This window comes from Salmo salar, chromosome 05 (genome assembly GCF_965601325.2).
Source record: "Salmo salar chromosome 05, fSalSal1, whole genome shotgun sequence".
NCBI lineage: Eukaryota > Metazoa > Chordata > Actinopteri > Salmoniformes > Salmonidae > Salmo > Salmo salar.
In genome coordinates this window covers 69,732,323-69,751,535 of record NC_138295.1, presented here as the reverse complement: position 1 = coordinate 69,751,535, position 19,213 = coordinate 69,732,323, and the positions used below count along the sequence as shown (strand labels likewise).

General features: G+C 44.9%; 1 protein-coding gene across 2 annotated transcripts in view; it reads right to left on the bottom strand.

Moving 5' to 3' along the window:
- The window catches only part of LOC106605617 (amyloid beta precursor like protein 1), a 50,123-nt gene that overhangs the window by 11,934 nt on the left and 18,976 nt on the right, over positions 1-19,213 (bottom strand). For both annotated transcript variants that reach the window (XM_014201454.3, XM_014201453.3), the window contains exons 2-3: positions 5,577-5,756; positions 3,077-3,206 (exon numbers count right to left, since the gene is read on the bottom strand). In XM_014201454.3, coding sequence (XP_014056929.1) covers positions 3,077-3,206; positions 5,577-5,756 — 310 coding nt within the window. The remainder of the gene's footprint in view (positions 1-3,076; positions 3,207-5,576; positions 5,757-19,213) is intronic.

The following is a 19,213-nucleotide window of genomic DNA, read 5'->3' as shown; positions in this document are numbered from 1 at the left end:
GCAGTTGCCATACCAGGCAGTGATGCAACCAGTCAGGATGCTCTCGATGGTGCAGCTGTAGAACCTTTTGAGGATCTGAGGACCGATGCCAAATCTTTTCAGTCTCCTGAGGGGGAATAGGTTTTCTCGTGCCCTCTTCACGACTGTCTCGGTGTGCTTGGACCATGTTAGTTTGTTGGTGATGTGGACACCAAGGAACTTGAAGCTCTCAACCTGCTCCACTACAGCCCCGTCGATGAGAATGGGGGTGTGCTCAGTCCTCTTTTCCCTGTAGTCTACAATCATCTCCTTTGTCTTGATCACTTTGAGGGAGAGGTTTGTGTCCTGGCACCACACAGCCAGGTCTCTGACCTCCTCCCTATAAGCTGTCTTGTCATTGTCGGTGATCAGGCCACTGTTGTGTCATTGGCAAACTTAATGATGGTGTTGGAGTTGTGCCTGACCGTGGAGTCATGAGTGAACAGGGAGTACAGGAGGGGACTGAGTACACACCCCTGAGGGGCCCCTTTGTTGAGGATCAGCGTGGCAGATGTGTTTCATATGACTTCTCAAAATTGTCACAATACATTGAATTCATGATGCTCGTGGTATATGAAAATATTTAAGTGGAAACATGTGACCGACCAATGGCTCTAACATAATATGTATATTTAATCATAGCAGATTTTTTCAGTAGATTGAAGTTGAGTTGGGTTATGGATATACTTGATCAAGATGATCTTACCATTATTCATTAGTCTTTACATATATTTACATAAGTGATCTTGACTATAAACGTCATATTTTGTTATTTTAGGGCGAATTGGCCATGTATAGACCCATAAACTGAATTAGTGTCATAACTTAACAAATATTTAATGTTAATAGGTTTGTGTAGTGTCTCTTGCACAATGGTAGACCTGGTTTATGTGAGTTTTGCTGAATAGTCACAAGGGTAGACCTGGTTTATCAGAGTATTGGGACAGTCACGTGTAAACCTGGTTCGTATGGGTAATTGGGCTGCGATATGCAGGGGTAGATCTGGTTTATATTAGTATTGGGACTCAGTCAAAGATGTAGACCTAGTTTGTAGGAGTATTGGAGATGAGGTGCAGGGTTAGACCTGTTTTACAGTTTATGAGTATTCAGGCTTCGGTACATTTAGACCTGGCTTAGTTGACTAATTGGGTTCAAACAGGTGCATACTTTACAGATATGTAAATTGGAGCTGAAATACAGGTGTAGATCTGGTTGATATGAATATTGGGGCTGAAATGCAGAAGTACACCTATTTTTTTATGACAATTGGGGCGGACATGTAGCAGTAGACCTGTTTTTTATAAATGTTTTAATCAATATTGGGTTAGATGTGCAGGTGTACACCTGATCTGTAATAATATTGGGGCTGAAGTACCAGTGTAAACCTGGTTTGTATTAATATTGAGGCTTGGGCACTGGGGTAGACCTGTTTTATATAAGTATGCACATGGATTTCCCTGGTTTATCTGAGGAAAGGGGTGTACACTCTTAGACAAAAAGGTGCTATGTAGAACCTAAAAGGTTTATTTAGCTGTCCCCATAGCAGAACCCTTTGAATGACCCTTTTTGGTTCCAGGTTGAAAGAACAATTTTGATTCCAGGCAAACTATTTTGGGTTCCATGTAGAACCTTTTCCACAGAGCGTTCTACATGGAACTCAAAAGGATTCTACCTGGAACCAAAAAGAGTTTTCCTATGGGGACAGCCGAACAAAGAACCCTTTCGGAACCCTTTTTTCTAAGAATGTAGGGATCAACAAGGCTCATACAGATAATGGGTCTGGATGGACGTCTATTGCCCATTCAAATCCTTTCTGGCAACATCCCACTGTACTATGAGTTTATCTTTAAATTATTAGCATATACAGGTCAGAGGTCACAGGACTAAGATATGCTAATAACAGGGTTGGGGTGTGCAGCAAATAGCTGGATATTGGTTACTGTTGGTGACTTGGGGAATACAGGCCTAAGGAAAGTGGGTAAAAGGGCAGAGATAGGCAAGTATCAGGGATGAGGTGTACTGACAAAGGATCTGGGGTCTATGAGTAACAAATAGGGCATTCAGGGCTAGGATATGGGTGTGTTATTTAGGGCTAGGATATGCGTGTGTCATTTAGAGCTAGGATATGGGTGTGTCATTCAGAGCTAGGATATGGGTGTGTCATTCAGAGCTAGGATATGGGTGTGTCATTCAGAGCTAGGATATGGGTGTGTCATTCAGAGCTAGGATATGGGTGTGTCATTCAGAGCTAGGATATGGGTGTGTCATTCAGAGCTAGGATATGGGTGTGTCATTCAGGGCTAGGATATGGGTGTGTCATTCAGGGCTAGGATATGGGTGTGTCATTCAGGGCTAGGATATGGGTGTATCATTCAGGGATAGGATATGGGTGTATCAGTACTTGATTGTATCAATATTAGGGTATTGGCATGTGGGTGTTAGGGTTAAGGCATGGGGGTAAGAGTGATGGGGTGTGTGGGTAAATGAGCTGAGGTATATACAGTAGATATTGGGGCAAATGTCTGTTCATTTTATTATAGGCAGAGCACTGTATGTTCGCATCAGTCACAATTATTTGTACATACCTTTCAATTACTACAATTTTTGTTAAGCAATTTGGATTACTTGTTAGGGTTACTAATGGTATAAGATGTGCATAGTGGCATGTTTGGAAATATGTGGGAACAAGTGGGTTAATATTCAACACAGACTGAAAGACCTTTCCACCATTTTAATGGAGTGAAGCTCTTTGGTGCACCTGACAAAGCTTTGACAATGGAATCCATTCAAATGAACTATTAGATGTACTATTTCCGTTTCTATTATTACTTCCCCGAGGCTGAATTTGAACGCTACTTAACCATATAACTGAAATGACATGCTTTGTATTAAACATAATGATGACATGATGTTACTTATTAATATAATAAAGTTATCCTCCGATATGGGGTGGGCGATCATAGGGAAGTTGTGCAATATTTTGAGTGATGTTTGTGTAGGGATATGCTGAAGATTAGAATGATAATGATGAGGCTGAGGGTGCAGACGTGGTTCTTACCCTGGCAGCGGTAGGGCATGACGATGAAGGGGCGTGTCTGGCAGTGGCCCCAGCCCTTCTTACACCAGGCTGGGATGGTGACGGGGCTGGAGGACTCCTCCACATGGGAGATCTGTAGGGCTGGGTACATCTGGTTGGACAGATGGACGGACAGACAGGCAGAAAGATATAGGGAGGGAACGATGGATGGACGATATGGACAGACAGGACATCAGGGAGGAGTTAGGACAAGAGAGAGGAGAGAGACAACAGGGTCAGACAAATTGAGAGGGAAAAAGGAGGGTTGAGGGGAGAGGAGACGTACAGTACAGACAGTGGGAGAGAGGAGGAGAGGGAGAAAGGAGAAGAGGGAGAGAGGGAAGAAGGAGGGTTGAGGGGAGAGGAGACGTACAGTACAGACAGTGGGAGAGAGGAGGAGAGGGAGAAAGGAGAAGAGGGAGAGAGGGAAGAAGGAGGGTTGAGGGGAGAGGAGATGTACAGTACAGACAGTGGGAGAGAGGAGGAGAGGGAGAAAGGAGGAGAGGGAGAGAGGGAAGAAGGAGGGTTGAGGGGAGAGGAGATGTACAGTACAGACAGTGGGAGAGAGGAGGAGAGGGAGAAAGGAGGAGAGGGAGAGAGGGAAGAAGGAGGGTTGAGGGGAGAGAGGAGAGGAGATGTACAGTACAGACAGTGGGAGAGAGGAGGAGAGGGAGAAAGGAGGAGAGGGAGAGAGGGAAGAAGGAGGGTTGAGGGGAGAGGGGAGAGGAGATGTACAGTACAGACAGTGGGAGAGAGGAGGAGAGGGAGAGAGGAGGAGAGGGAGAGAGGAGGAGAGGGTAGAAGGATAGCACAATCAATAGGGAGAAGGGTAAAAAGGAGAGACTCATGCAACGGTCTGAAACACTTCGGCCCTAAGGGTCTATTTGCTGACGATGCACGTCGTACACTGATATTCTCCTTAAGTTGTAGGGAAAATTCCAGGCTGAAAACAAGTTGACCTATACAATCCCACTTCCAATTACTTCAATAATCCCAATTTCACATCTGACTACTTTCAATTAAAATGTAGGGCAATGACATAAGCACAACCCTATAATGAGGTTTAATGGATTGAGAAAATGTATTTGGCACGCTGTCTGAGAGCCGGATTCACAGACGTTGAGGAAAAAGGAACGCTTTTGTGGAAAAGCAATCACAGACGCATAATGAGCTGGGTAATCACATTACAGCCATTTCAACTGTGTGACTGCTGTTTGCTTTACCTGCCGTGCTTCATTTAGCCACCAGGCGGCGCATGATGTTCTTTTATAAAAACTGTCTCCTTGCCCTTGTTTCAGAGGGGGAGCGGCGAGTCTCTAATCAAACCAAGGCTGTGGCTAGGCCTGTTACGCCATTGACATGCCTTAAGTTTGGCATGCAGGAGACTTTCAGGAATTAGGGGGATAAACATGGCAGGAGGAAGATCGATGGATGGTAGTATTAATATTCAGGAAATATCAATAAATATTTCCTCCTGACCACCATCACTCCACTATATATACAGAAATATATAGATTTGATAGGACAAGACAAACCAAGTGAGACAGATTGGGAGATTAGGTTTGGTTACTTCTACTCCTATTTGTAATGTTGTGTGAGGTATATATCTATCTATACCAGTCTGTCCACCCATTTACAGTGCATTCAGAAAGTATTCACACCCCTTGACTTTCCAAATGCTGTTGTTACAGCCTGAATTTAAAATGGATAACATTTACTTTTTTTTTTTGTCACAGGCCTACACACAACACCCCATAATGTCAAAGTGGAATGATGTTTTTAAATGTTTACAAATCAATAAAAAAAAATTAAAAAATTGCTAACTCAGTTGCTTGAGAGGAGGGAAACCGCTCAGGAATTTTACCATGATGCCAATGGTGACTTTAAAACAGTTAGAGTTTAATGGCTGTGACAGGATACAACTGAGGATGGATCAACAACATTGTAGTTACCGTATGCCACAATACTAACCTCATTGACAGAGTGAAGAGAAAGAAGTCTGTACAGAAGAAAAATATTCCAAAACATGCATTCTGTTTGCAACAAGGCACTAAAGTAAAACTGCAAAAAATGTGGCAAAGCAATTACATTTTTGTCCTGAATATGTTTGGGGCAAATCCAACACAACACATTACTGAGTACCACTCTCCCTATTTTCAAGCATAGTGGTGGCTGCTGCTCTGGGTATGCTTGTCATCGTTTGCAAAAACATGTTTTCACTTTGTCATTATTGTGTGTCGAATTTTTTTTGAATCCATTTTGAATTCATTCTGTAACAACAAAATGTGGAATAAGTCAAGCGGTATGAATACTTTCTGAAGGCACTGAATCTACCACTATCTTTATATCCATAAACCTATCTAAAGTATCTGCTCTCTACTATGCTATTGCAGCAGCATTGGAGATAAGCTGAACATTACAGTGCAGTAACAGTGCAGTATGAGGTCGATCTCATAACTATAGCAGTGTTGTTGGCTCCTACCTCTTGGCAGTAGGACAGGATCTGGTTGGGCTCTGTAAAGCAGCCCTGGCGGCCCTGAGGGTCAGGCTCCCATTGGCCAGTCTCAGGGTTCATGTGCAGCAGCTGACGCCCACAGAACATGGCAATCTGCGGCTCGGACACCAGGGGCCCCGGTCCATTCACCTCAGCCATGGCCAAGGCCTAGAGAGAGGGAAGAAAAAAGAGAAGTTGAGAAATAGAAAGAGTAATAGATGGAAGTAGAGAGGGAGGAAGGTGGAAAGGTGGAGGGAGAGAAATACTTTGTTATGGTTGTCCTGAGAGAGAGAGTGTGAGTAATGTTTACTGTTAATTTTTATTGTTTATTTCACTTTTGTTTATTATCCACTTCACTTGCTTTGGCAATGTTAACATATGTTTCCCATGCCAATAAAGCCCTTCAATTCAATTGCATAGATAGATAGAGAGAGAGAGATGAAGAGCAGTCAATACAAACAAAGTGGTGGGATATTATCGAGTTTGAGAATGAAGGACAGGACCTTAAATTAGTCTAAATGTACCAGCTGATATATAGTCTCTTTGATCTATCTCCCAACACAGACAATGGCTTAGCTGCAGAGAGAGAGAGAGAGTGTGTGTGTGTGTATACATCATTGTATGCATTGTGTGTGTGTGTGTGTGTGTGTGTGTGTGTGTGTCTGTGTGTGTGTGTGTGTGTGTGTGTCTGTGTGTGTGTGTGTGTGTGTATATAGAGATAGATGGACTTTCAAGCTAATGCATATACCATTTGGTCTCACACACTGTAGCTACAGTGATAGAGAATATTGGCAGAAACAAGGATCAGAAAATATTTATACCAGATCATGCGTTGAGTGACACCCAAAGCCGATGAAAAGTCTGACTTATCGACTGACAAACTACGCCATGGTTTTGTTAGCAATGTTAAGAGTTGAGAATATAAAGATAGGGTGGATAAATAGGAAGTGTACAACAACTATATACTGTAAAGCCTGCTCTCATCTGCCCCTCTTTTATCCTCTTTCTATCTCTCCCTTACTGTCTCTCTCCCTTAGCTCTTTCCCTCTGCCTGCCTCTTCCTCCCCCTATCTCCATACTCCCACCTCCTCTCCTCCTCTCTCTTTCCTACCCTCTCTCAGCAGCCTGCTAGGATGTTGTTATTGATCATGGGATCCGTTCCCTCTGCCTGCAGCCTGGGGGTCGGGCCCAGGGGAGGCACCGTGGAGGAACAAACACCAGCTGGCCCCGGCCCCGCTGCTCCCAGTCAGGTGTTAATACAAGCTCATTGACCGCCGGGCCACTTCAAGTACATTAACACACAGGAGAGGGAGGGAGGAGGGGAGAGAGTAGGAGAGGAGGAGAGTAGAGGGGGGGAGACAATGATGTACACACTGCAGGAGATAATCTCCCCAGACGTAGAGACCAAACATGCTCGTTTTCTAACACAAGCTGAGTATTATGACGTCAATGCCTCAGTAGGATTATTTTAGAAAGGGACATAGAGGGATGTAGTTATCAGGTGTTGTCTTCACATGTACAGTATATATAGCACAGAGATATGACTCCTCTTGGGTGCAGAAAAAGTAGGGGAGTATTTCAAAGACATGCTTGAACATCTACCTAACAAATCATTTAGCTCAGTCTTGCCATTCTTCTGGCTTAACAGCCAAGAGCCACTTATGAAAACTGATATGACGGAAAGTTCAAACAATATCCCTATCCACATTGAAACTGGCAATTGGCAACCCAGAACCCATTCAACCCGTCTTATGACTGGCCCAACTGCTTTAATCTCCATAGACAGACAGACGGACTGACAGGCAAGAAGAGCAACACTCATGCCTATTAGCATCAAGATGCCCAGGGGTAAGGGGGAGAGGAGAAGAGGGAGAGAGAGGAAAGCAGGACGAGTGACATCTGATCAAAGGGAAGCTCTGCCTCAGCCGAAAGCTGCTAAAATGTTTGAAGTTCTAATTGAAATGTATAATATCGGAAATAAATATATACAAAACCCATTAATAAATATACAATAAATATATACAAAACCCATTAATAAATATACAATAAATATAATAGGACCGGAGGAGTCTAAGCATTAGAGCCCCACTTTAGATATGAATGGAAACCATGATAATGAGTTCATTGGATTATAATTAAAGCTGTATGAACGTGGCTGAGCGAGGCCTTGAGGAATGAGGTTTGAAGCTCCAGAATGGTGCAGAGACACCCAATTTATTTGGAATTCAGTGATAACCTTAGCTCTGTACTTTGTTAATTAAAGTCTCTATGAGTGACTGCTGGTACTGTACGTGACTTTAGACTCAACTCCCCATATACAGTAAGTGGACATAGAAACTGTTTGCATATTATTAAGAGTGGTGCTTAGAGATGTTGATTTCTGCTGAACTGGCAGCTTTCTGGGAGCATGTTATTGATGTGTGTTAAGGAAAGTGTGTGTGTGTGTGAATAAAAGCGCTTGCTTAAGCTACACACAGCCCACAGTGACAAGCCACTGTGCCTGCTGAGGTAGTGGTTAAATGGATATGTCTCTGACTCAGGGAAGGTCAACGCCACAAAAAATACTTCTGGATATTTGAGAAGATGACCTGACAGCTCTGCAGTGCTCCAGCCTTCATCCAGCCCCCCCCCCACACACACACCCTGCCCTCTCCACTCCTGCACTTCAGCAGAAAATCGATGATGTACGCCTGCAACTGGATCGCCATGCTCTCTCCGCCCTCCGCTCAATAGGAGCCCATCTGGAGCCAGATGGCCTGACCTCCAGTGTGGAGAGGAGGCTCCGCAACACCTCAGCCAATCCCAGCTCTCCCTGATTCACCACCAGATTAGATGGGCCTGCCGTGATAACAAGTACTAATCACAAACACTCTGCCTGCGTTCCCTCAATGTGCCCTGGATTTGTTTATACATTGTTCCATCTTCTCCTCCTCTATCTCTCTCCTCTTCAAAGTTACCATGTCCTGCCAGCAGTTATGGACATGCTGTCTTTGACCCACTTTGGGAATAATCGCTCTGCATTTCACCATCCCACCACCATGACAACCATCACACCCTCCCACTCTCTCCTACTCCTCCGTGGTGTGACTGCCACCCTACCACGCAGTGTCTCAGTATGGCGCTAATTGGGAAAAGTCACAGGTCTGATGGCATGAAAGTACCACTGCAGGCCAAGAAAGTCCAAGTTTAAATGTTCCAATCAGAGTTCCGTTGCATTCAGTTCAGTGAATAAAAGCCCTGGCATATTTGCATTATAGTCATTTTGAAACTCATAATTCAAATTCTGAATTGACAACAAGGCGCATCGCTTCATAAAAAGGTACAGCATCTCTCAGTGTGTTCATTAATGCATGAAATCGTTCATAAATGCATGAAATCAGTCCATTTCAATAGAGAGACCCAGGAGAGACAAACTCTCCCACCCACACACAGACTCATTAAAGAAGCCTAGTATCTCTGTTGTCAGTGAATCAGACTGGCTGACTAACACTGGCTGACTAACACTGTTGTTTACAGAAGGAACGGTACAGTTACATGCGTGTGAACAGGAACTAGCTGCCGTCACGCTGTCATTTACTTATGACAATTGTTTAGCACGCTTGTTCTACAGTCACCCAGGGCCTGTTCAATCTGGTGGGTTGCAGATAGAAATGTACTGCATAGACCTGGCATGACAGTTTATTACACATAATATAATGTCATATCTATTCTATACAATTCACCTCTATCTGGAACATTTTGAACATCAAAATCCTAACTGTTTAGGTCCCTGTCAGGAGATGGATTCTATCTGGCTGTGATTGGTTGGTCAGACAAGACAGCATGCCCTCTGCTAATTGGTCTAAATTAGTTTTAGGGGGAAGTACCAAAAGCCTGAATGAAAGGTGCTGGTGTGGTCTTGGCGTTTGCCTTGGCACACTAGGGGAAGCCAGTCACTAATCCTGTTTAAAGGGTAAATCAGTGTAGCCCCCACCTAACCAAGGCAGTCAACTGAGAAGATGCTTTTGCTAAAGAGTAGCAGGAATAGACTGCTAGAGCAAACACATTTCCAGGTGTAATTCATTTTTCTATATATTCAGTAGACTTTTAATATTAGTCCTAATGAAATTGGAACTGATAATTAGTCTCACATAAAAAGTATGTTTTATCAGTTTTTGACTCCTTTTAATTATCTCTCTAATAGTCTCTTCATTCTCTGCTCAGTAGAAAAGCCAGCCTGGGTTCCTCTGCCTGCCAGGATGGGGGCTTTTCATTCTATTTCTTAGTCAATTAGGCTTAAGACCGCTAAGACCTCTCTGCTGTGACCACAGTGGCGTGAGCCTCTCAGACAGACACCCCCGGCCGGCCGGCTGGCTGCCTGACCTGTCTGGTCGGCTGGCTGAGACGTCCTGATCCACACTGCTTCACAATAACACTTTAACACAATAACACCCAATCTGTTAACAATTACCCAGCTCCTTCATAGAGAGAGAGAGAGAGGCTGAGGCTGGAGAGCTGCTCTGTTCTGTACTTTTCCCCCCTGGGCCAACCTTAATTGGACAGTAAAGGCCTGGATGTCTCCCAGAGATGTACAGTACAGTGTGAGCTGAGGTGTGTGTTTGAGAGAGGGGTGTGTGTGGTGCCCCATCCCCCACCCCTCTCCCTCCACCTCCTTCAAGGCCCTCCCCCTCTCTCTCTCCCCCTTCCCCCTCTCTCCCACAAATCACGCCTTAGTGCTGAGGGAGCTAAACACAGTGGACAGGAGAGGAGAGCTCCCTGACTCCACCACTGCACAGAGCCAAAGAGCCAGAGCCCACCTCATCATTAATAATTGCCTGTTGACACAAGCCCAGAGACATCGATTGCCTTTTTGTCTTTTCCTGGTTCCTTCCCTCTCTCTTGCTCCTCATGGGTTTAGCTCGTGCCAGGCCAGGGCCGCCATCAAATGTACATATTCCTCTGACATCACCATGGCCCACCCCCTTGTGTAATTAAATATGCAGCACCTGTTCCCTCCTGCCTGCCTTTTGTTGCAGGATGACTTCATCCTCTGACATGATGCAATCTCCCAGACCTACATGGCAAGGCCAGGCAGCGGAGGGGGAGGTGCCACTCCATCGTCTGTCAACCCCTTTAATCCATCAGATGGCCCTGCCATAAATGTTAGCTGAGCTGCACGTCTGACACCGACTCATCTGGCTCATCACTTCCTGTCTGTGTGTGTGTGGGGGGGGGGGGGGGGGGGTGTCCAAGCCTAATGACGCTGATCTAAGGTCAGTTTGGTTTCCTTAAATCTAGTGGTTAAGGTTAGGACTTGCGGAGGGTCAGCTGATCTTAGATCTGTAGCTAAGGGCTGTGTGTTGAGAGGACCATGTTAAGTCTATGTTCAGACTGGTGTACTGATGTTGATGGATGTTCAGTGGGGTCGGGTGGTGAACCGGAGACATGGGACCTCTGAGGGGTTAATCCCTTGGGATGTAAATTAGCAGTTGAAATAACCCAGATCCCCACTGCCTTCTCCCTGAGGGCTGGCTAGCTGAGTGACACCGCAAGGGCGAGGCGCGCACACACACACACACAGACACACACACGGATCCAATGCAAGGGCGAGGCACACACACTGCACACACAGATAAGCACATACACTGGGATAAATACTGTACACAAATGTACTCACACATACACGGATTAAAACACATTAATGCACATGAACGGATGCACAGAAATGCATGCACGCTGTGGTTGATGAATCAGAATTAGTTGGGTAACATAAGTAATTAAGATGCCTTATCTGCATAATATGCTTATGTGATATACTTGTTATTAGAATGTATTTCTTTGGACTCTGGTGTTGGCAGTTGCACTTCTTCCCTTAGCTGGGGCTCAGTCACTTGGGGCCCAGAGAGGGGAGAGGTCAGACTTGTCTTTTACATGTCTCTGGTGCTATGCAGAATATCAGAAAGGGAAGAGGACAAGATGGAACATTGTCTTCATATGTGAATGTGTCTTTACCTATTCCTAAACCATGTGAAGGGATGGTGTGATTAACGGGGAACCAATTACTTGTCTCCACAATGTCTGTGCACAAGTCACTCCCTCCTTTGGCATTGGGGGGAGGTGTATGGCAGTGTCTGAAACCATTGTATGTCCTCTCTGATGTTGCACTTATCCTGGGATAGTGTATGACCTAGAGGCTCACTCCCCTCAGTGAGCTTGTCCAGGAGAGGGGTCAAGAAGGGGTTTTACTTGAGATGGGAGTATCTAAAGTTGACAATTGAGTTATGCCATTGGATGAGGTAATGGTTCTGTGCTATGAAGTACCAGGAATGAGATTAGAACCTCGTCTTAGGGACCAAACTGAACGATCATTTATAGCGAATGCTATCTGGCTACGGTATACTGCTTTCTCAATTATAAAGTCCCTTTGTGAAATGTTCCTAATATCTGTTGTTCGTCATGTAGGTTGAGAGGGGTGTATCTTGGCTATAAAAGATCTTTGTACTTTTGTGTTGTCACTTTCAATGGTTCATTAGAAATGGTGCATCATTGAAAGTCAAATGCTATTGCAAAGCTCTTATTATTAAAGATGTAGTTTAAGTATAACTCTGACTGGTGTGTGAAGTTTATCGCTCTCCTCATTTGGTAATGCAGAAATTAACCACCACAACGCATGTACACACACGCTGAAACGCACACTTACAAACACACACACAGCCTGAAGTCTTGCTGTGCCTGTCTCTGTGGTTCTCTGCAGCACAGATGGTCAGAGAGTGGGTGGCTGCCCGGCCCTGCTGCCCCTCCCTCCCAACTTCCCTCTACCCTCTGTCCTCTCCCTCCTATCCCATTCTTCCTTCCCTCCCACCTTACCTCTGCTCTCTGTAACCTCCCTCTCAATCCCCCCTCCACTCTCTGTCCTATCTTTCCCTTCTAGACTATCCCTCCATCCCACCCACATTCCCTTTGATCTCTGTCCTCTCCCTCCCGCCCTCCCTCTCAATCCCCCCTCCACTCCGTCCTGTTTTTCCCTCCTAGACAATCCCTCCATCCCTACCACATTTTCTTTGATCTCTGTCCTCTACCTCCCTCCCTCCTATCCATCTTCCCTCGCTTTCAATCCCCCCTCCACTCTCTGTCCTATCCTTCCCTCCTAGACTATCCCTCCCACATTCCCTTTGATCTCCGTCCTCTCCCTCCCTCTCAATCCCCCCTCCATCTCTGTACTATCATTCCATCCTAGACTATCCCTCTATCCCTCCCACATTCCCCTTGATCTCTGTACTATCATTCCATCCTAGACTATCCCTCTATCCCTCCCACATTCCCCTTGATCTCTGTACTATCATTCCATCCTAGACTATCCCTCCCACATTCCCCTTGATCTCTGTACTATCATTCCATCCTAGACTATCCCTCCCACATTCCCCTTGATCTCTGTACTATCATTCCATCCTAGACTATCCCTCCCACATTCCCCTTGATCTCTGTACTATCATTCCATCCTAGACTATCCCTCCCACATTCCCCTTGATCTCTGTACTATCATTCCCTCCTAGACTATCCCCCCCCCTCAAGTCTGTACTATCATTCCCTCCTAGACTATCCCCCCCCTCAAGTCTTCTCTCTCTCTCTCACACACACACACACACACACACACACATTCCCAACCCACACTCCCTTCACCTTCCCTCACCACCACACCTCCCCCTCCCTCACCACCACACCTTCCCAACCCACACTCCCTTCGCTCCCCACACCACACCTTCCCTCCCCCCTTCCCTCACCACCACACCTCCCCTTCCCTCACCACCACACCTCCCCCTCCCTCACCACCACACCTTCCCAACCCACACTCCCTTCGCTCCTCACACCACACCTTCCTTCACCACACCTTCCTACCTCACCGCCTCCGCACAAAGCCCCACACTCTGCTGTTGTTCCATCCCATCGCTGGGCTCAGACTAAATGGTGAAACAGATTTGGGAGTATTCATCATTGTAATCACAGTGTTTAATTATTCATTGGCTTTGCCAGGGTCTCTTCCTCATCTGCCAGGCAGGCTGGGCCCATGATAATGAGAGAGGAGCGTCAGACACACAGGGATGCAGAGAGTCTGGTCTGGTGGAGCATGGAGACAGTTAAGGTGTGTGTCCCAAATGGGGGCCCTGATCACAAATAGTGAACTATATCTATAAAATAAATAAATATAAAATACATTTGACTATATAGGGAATAGCGTGCCATCAACATCAACCCCCATCATCGCTCCATACTAATTCAAACCCCACTGCTAAATTGTTGTGGTTTCCAGTTTGTGTTAGGTACCTAACACACCAGCTTAGTGGCGGATTGGTAGACCCTTAACCTGCTGGTCTCAACCCCCAATGTACGCTACCTTTGATGAATGGCCAATTTGATATGCACAAAAGAGATCCAATTTGACATGCACAATAGCGGACAAAAGTAGACATCATGCCAGGGATATGGTTAAGAGGTCACAGTTCAATAAAAGCTGTCAGGTTCCAGGCTAAAAAGTAGACATCATGCCAGGGATATGGTTAAGAGGTCACAGTTCAATAAACGCTGTCAGGTTCCAGGCTAAAAAGTAGACATCATGCCAGGGATATGGTTAAGAGGCCGCAGTTCAATAAACGCTGTCAGGTTCCAGGCTAAAAAGTAGACATCATGCCAGGGATATGGTTAAGAGGTCACAGTTCAATAAAAGCTGTCAGGTTCCAGGCTAAAAAGTAGACATCATGCCAGGGATATGGTTAAGAGGTCACAGTTCAATAAAAGCTGTCAGGTTCCAGGCTAAAAAGTAGACATCATGCCAGGGATATGGTTAAGAGGTCACAGTTCAGTAAAAGCTGTCAGGTTCCAGGCTAAGATGACAAAAGATTATTGCACTGCAAGAACGCACTTCAGATGAATTCAATCAATAGAACAATGTTTACTATGATCTTCGTGGGCTATACTCAGCCTTGTCTCAGGGTAGTACGTTCCTGATCTGTTGATATCCTCTGCTGGTGTGGGGGCTGTGCTTTGACAAAGTGGGTGGGGTTATATCCTGCCTGGCTGGCCCTATCCGTGGGTGTTGTCGGACTGGGCCAGTGTCCCCCGAACCCCCCCGGTCACAGAATCCAGTCCTGTCTTATCTGGTGTCCTGTGTAGAGGTCTTCACAGATCTACTTGTGCCTGAATACACGAGACACGATCCAGGAGGGTGTGGATCCAGAATTCTAAATGTCACGGATCTGGGTTGGATCTAATATGATTGTCTCATGTATGTGTAATTTTAACTGACTTGTCCGGAAGGGCCCGTACAGATCCGAATGTGACTGCTGCAGTAGTGAGATAATTTATGCTGCTACTCTTGCTTTTCAAGAGAGTGGAGCGTGGAGCGTGTAGCTTGTTGTTGTTGGCCAATCATAAGTCATCAAAGCTGCAATAAGCTACAGTCATAGAGCCTCAGTTTGTGGCAAAAGTTAGGAGATATTTAATCAATGGAAGATGGAATTACATTTACTAAATTAAAAGTTAAAGGAGAAGGATAGGCTACAACCAACAGGTAGGCTGCTACCAATAACCAACAGGTAGGCTGCTACCAATAACCAACAGGTAGGCTGCTACCAATAACCAACAGGTAGGCTGCTACCAATAACCAACAGGTAGGCTGCTACCAATAACCAACAGGTAGGCTGCTACCAATAACCAACAGGTAGGCTGCTACCAATAACCAACAGGTAGGCTGCTACCAATAACCAACAGGTAGGCTGCTACCAATAACCAACAGGTAGGCTGCTACCAATAACCAACAGGTAGGCTGCTACTTAATATTCTGAAATGAGATGTTGTTTGTAACTGTAGGATGAGAAAGTGCATGCAGCCTCAATTAGCCTAGCTAGCTAATGTTAGCTTAACGAGCTTCTCCCGGTTTGATGCATTCAAGAAAGATACTACGTAATCATATTGATGATAAAGTTGCCATAGCTAGGTTATTTAAGTCTACTATAGCGCGAGTCGGCTTGGTTGGTAGCTGTCTCTCCCTCCCTCTTCCCCGTGTCACTTGGTCACAGTACAGCCCCTCCCGAGACTGCTAGAGCGGCATCACTTTCTCCCTCTCGCGCTTTATCAGCTCCGGTTAATAAAATAGCTTAAAAAATGACTTTTCTGCTGCTTCCCTCATTCAGATCAGGTCTGGGTCTGACCAAGACTATACAGTATGGTTCTAGTTTTCCTTGGGTCCGTTTGGAACCGGAATCTACATTAAACTAATAAATGTATGCATATCAGGTCCGGTTGGGAAAGCCTAAGGTCTATTTCGGAACGGGTCGAACTCTAGTACTGTGTGATCTTAAGTATGCTCCATCTAATTCGCCCATCTTTCTCTCCCCTCCGGAGAACCTGAGCCCAAGGACCACGCCGCAGGACTACCTACAGAAGATAGCCCTACTTGGTAAAAGACCGAGTTCATATTATGGCAAGAACAGCTCAAATAAGCAAAGAGAAAAGACAGTCCATCATTACTTAAAGACACGAAGGTCAGACAATACGGAAAATTTCAAGAACTTTGAAAGTTTTGTCAAGTGCAATCGCAAAAATCATCAAGCACTATGATAAAACTGGCTCTCATGAGGACTGCCACAGGAAAGTAAGACCCAGAGTTACCTCTGCTGCAGAGGATAAGTTCATTAGAGCTACCAGCCTCAGAAATTGCAACCCAAATAAATGCTTCACAGAGTTCAAGTAACAGACACATCTCCACATCAACTGTTCAGAGGAGACTGCGTGAATCAGGCCTTCATGGTCAAAGTCGAATTGCTGGTAATAAACCACTACTAAAGGACACCAATAATAAGAAGAGACTTGCTTGGGCCAAGAAACACGAGCAATGGACATTAGACCGGTGGAAATTTGTCCTTTTGTCTGGAGTCTAAATTGGAGATTTTTGGTTCTAACCGCTGTGTCTTTGTGAGACGCGGTGTGGGTGAACAGATGATCTCCGCATGTGCATTTCCAACCGTGAAGCATGGAGGAGGTGGTGTGATGGTGTGGGGGTGCTTTACTGGTGACACTGTCTGTGATTTATTTAGAATTCAAGGCACACTTAACCAGCAGGGCTACCACAGAATTGGACTTATTTCGACTATCATTTGTTTTTCAACAGGACAATGACCCAACACACCTCCAGGCTGTGTAAGGGCTATTTGAGCAAGGAGAGTGATGGATTGCTGCATCTGGCCTCCACAATCCCCCGACCTCAACCAATTGAGATGGTTTGGGATGAGTCGGACCGCAGAGTGAAGGAAAAGCAGCCAACAAGTGCTCAGCATATGTGGGAACTCCTTCAAGACTGTTGGAAAAGCATTCCAGGTGAAGCTGGTTGAGAGAATGCCAAGAGCAAAGCTGTCATCAAGGCAAAAGGTGGCTATTTGAAGAATCTCAAATATAAAAAATATTTTGATTTGTTAAAAAAAAAAAGAAATTGGTTACTACATGATTCCATATGTGTTATTTCAGAGTTTTGATGTCTTTACTATTATTCTACAATGAAGAAAATAGTACAAATAAAGAAAATTCCTTGAATGAGTAGGTGTTCTAAAACTTTTGACTGATAGTGTATATAAAACAAAACAAAACTAACTGGAGATCAAGTCAAACACATTATCTCCCTGTAATGGAGGATTGTTGTCTTTCCTTCAACCCAGAAATTAGTGGATACCTTACACAATCAAATCAAATAAAACATGGCTATAGATCATCCTGGTAGAGGGTCTTGTTTATGGTTATGCTGTGACATCATTGTCCCTCAGCGACCCTGACTTCATCCAACCAGATTACAGCAGTGCTCCGTCCAGCTGGGCCCACTGGGAGCAGATGGTCTATAGCCACCCCGGCACCCCACAGGTCACATAGGGCCACAGCACCTGCCAGAAACCAGCCAAAACCCACAGAGCAACATTTCATTTAATTTCAGATGTGGCTTAAAATAAGGGGCGTAGGCTATCAGCTGACAAACATCAGAGAGTCCAGAGATGGAGAGATTGGTCAGCAGTTATATAAACCAGTTCATGATGGTGATCGTCATATTTATCTCTTAGAAGTAAACCTACAGTGTGTATAACTTTTCAGTCATATTTGCACTGGTCTCTACATACACAGAATCATAGATACTTAGTAGAAAAAACCTTACTAGCCTACAGCTCCATTCTCTGAGCGCCTGCTTATCATTCTGACCTATCAGGCTGTGGCTTGCAGAATAAGCAGCACAGTAAGTCGTGACTTACAGTAGGCATCTCTCCTCTGCAAAGGTCCCAAACTTCTCCTGAAGTCATGAGGCTGTGGTTGGCTGGCAGAGTCCTGTCTCCCACAGACCAGTCCAGGTCCAGGGGCATATCACCCAACAGACTTGTAGGCATCTCCTCCACAAAACTCCCACATTCACACAGATGGGTTCACAGCCGTGACTCAACACACACACACACACACACACACACACACACACACACACACTTTGTATCAATGCTATAGTGTAGGAGCACATTTTAATCATTCCATTCAATGTATCCATCTTCTGTCCATATTCTGTCTCTCCACTCCTTTATCAGTGGTTTGTTTATGCATTCATACACTAAGGGTTTTATCTAGCTGTTTTCTTCCATTAGAGGCAAGGCTTTAGTCATTTCAAATATGGACTTAACAAGCACTAGTGCACCGCTTTTGTTGTTATCCATTTGTTTACCTAATACTTTCTTTCCATTTACTAAACAATAGAACAGAGACTGAAGACACAGCAAGAGTCACCCTAACAGTCAATGAAACCCTTACAATTCAATCAACACTAACTCCCATTGACACTAAAATGATTCATCTGCTCTGGAAGGATTCTTATTGAGAGGCACTCATTCCCGGACTTGTTATATTGACGGTTCTGTTGTAGTCAGGATTTATCTTTAGAAAATGTAGTGTTTGGTTAAAAAGAGGCCAACCCACCTCCTTTCTCTCTCCCCCTCTCTGACTCCCACGTCTTGACAGATGCGTTCTGAGTCATGGACCTTCGTCACACTAGAAGTGGGAACCTACGTGCGTACAGTAACTGTTCTGATCTTCAAACAACATAAGGAGGTCTGCCCAGAATGTCCTGCTGTGCCAACGTCTCCACTGACACCACGGAGGACCTTGGACTTTGAAAACTGAACTTGTCTAACTTTGCAATAGTAGGCTGTAAACTGTTCCTGTGCTTCAAAAGGAAACTTCCGAACATGCAAGTCCAGCAGTGAGGCAATACCCATCAGAAGCTCAACATCAAGTCCACTGAAATTAACATTAGATAACCTGGTCCATCGACACAAACCATGAAATGCAATTTCCATGTAACATACTGGTCGTCCATGACAGTGAACATCACACTGGTAATGTCATCATGTTAATGCCAAGTGTTGTGTAACTCTTCCAGACGTGATGAAGGCCTCCCAACTAAAGTACTACAGATGTAGGATCTTAACTCTTTTGTTGCTGAGAATTGTATAACATACTATACGGTCGTGGCCAAAAGTTGAGAATGACCCAAATATTAATTTCCACAAAGTTTGCTGCTTCAGTGTCTTTAGATATTTTTGTCAGATGTTAGTATGGAATACTGAAGTATA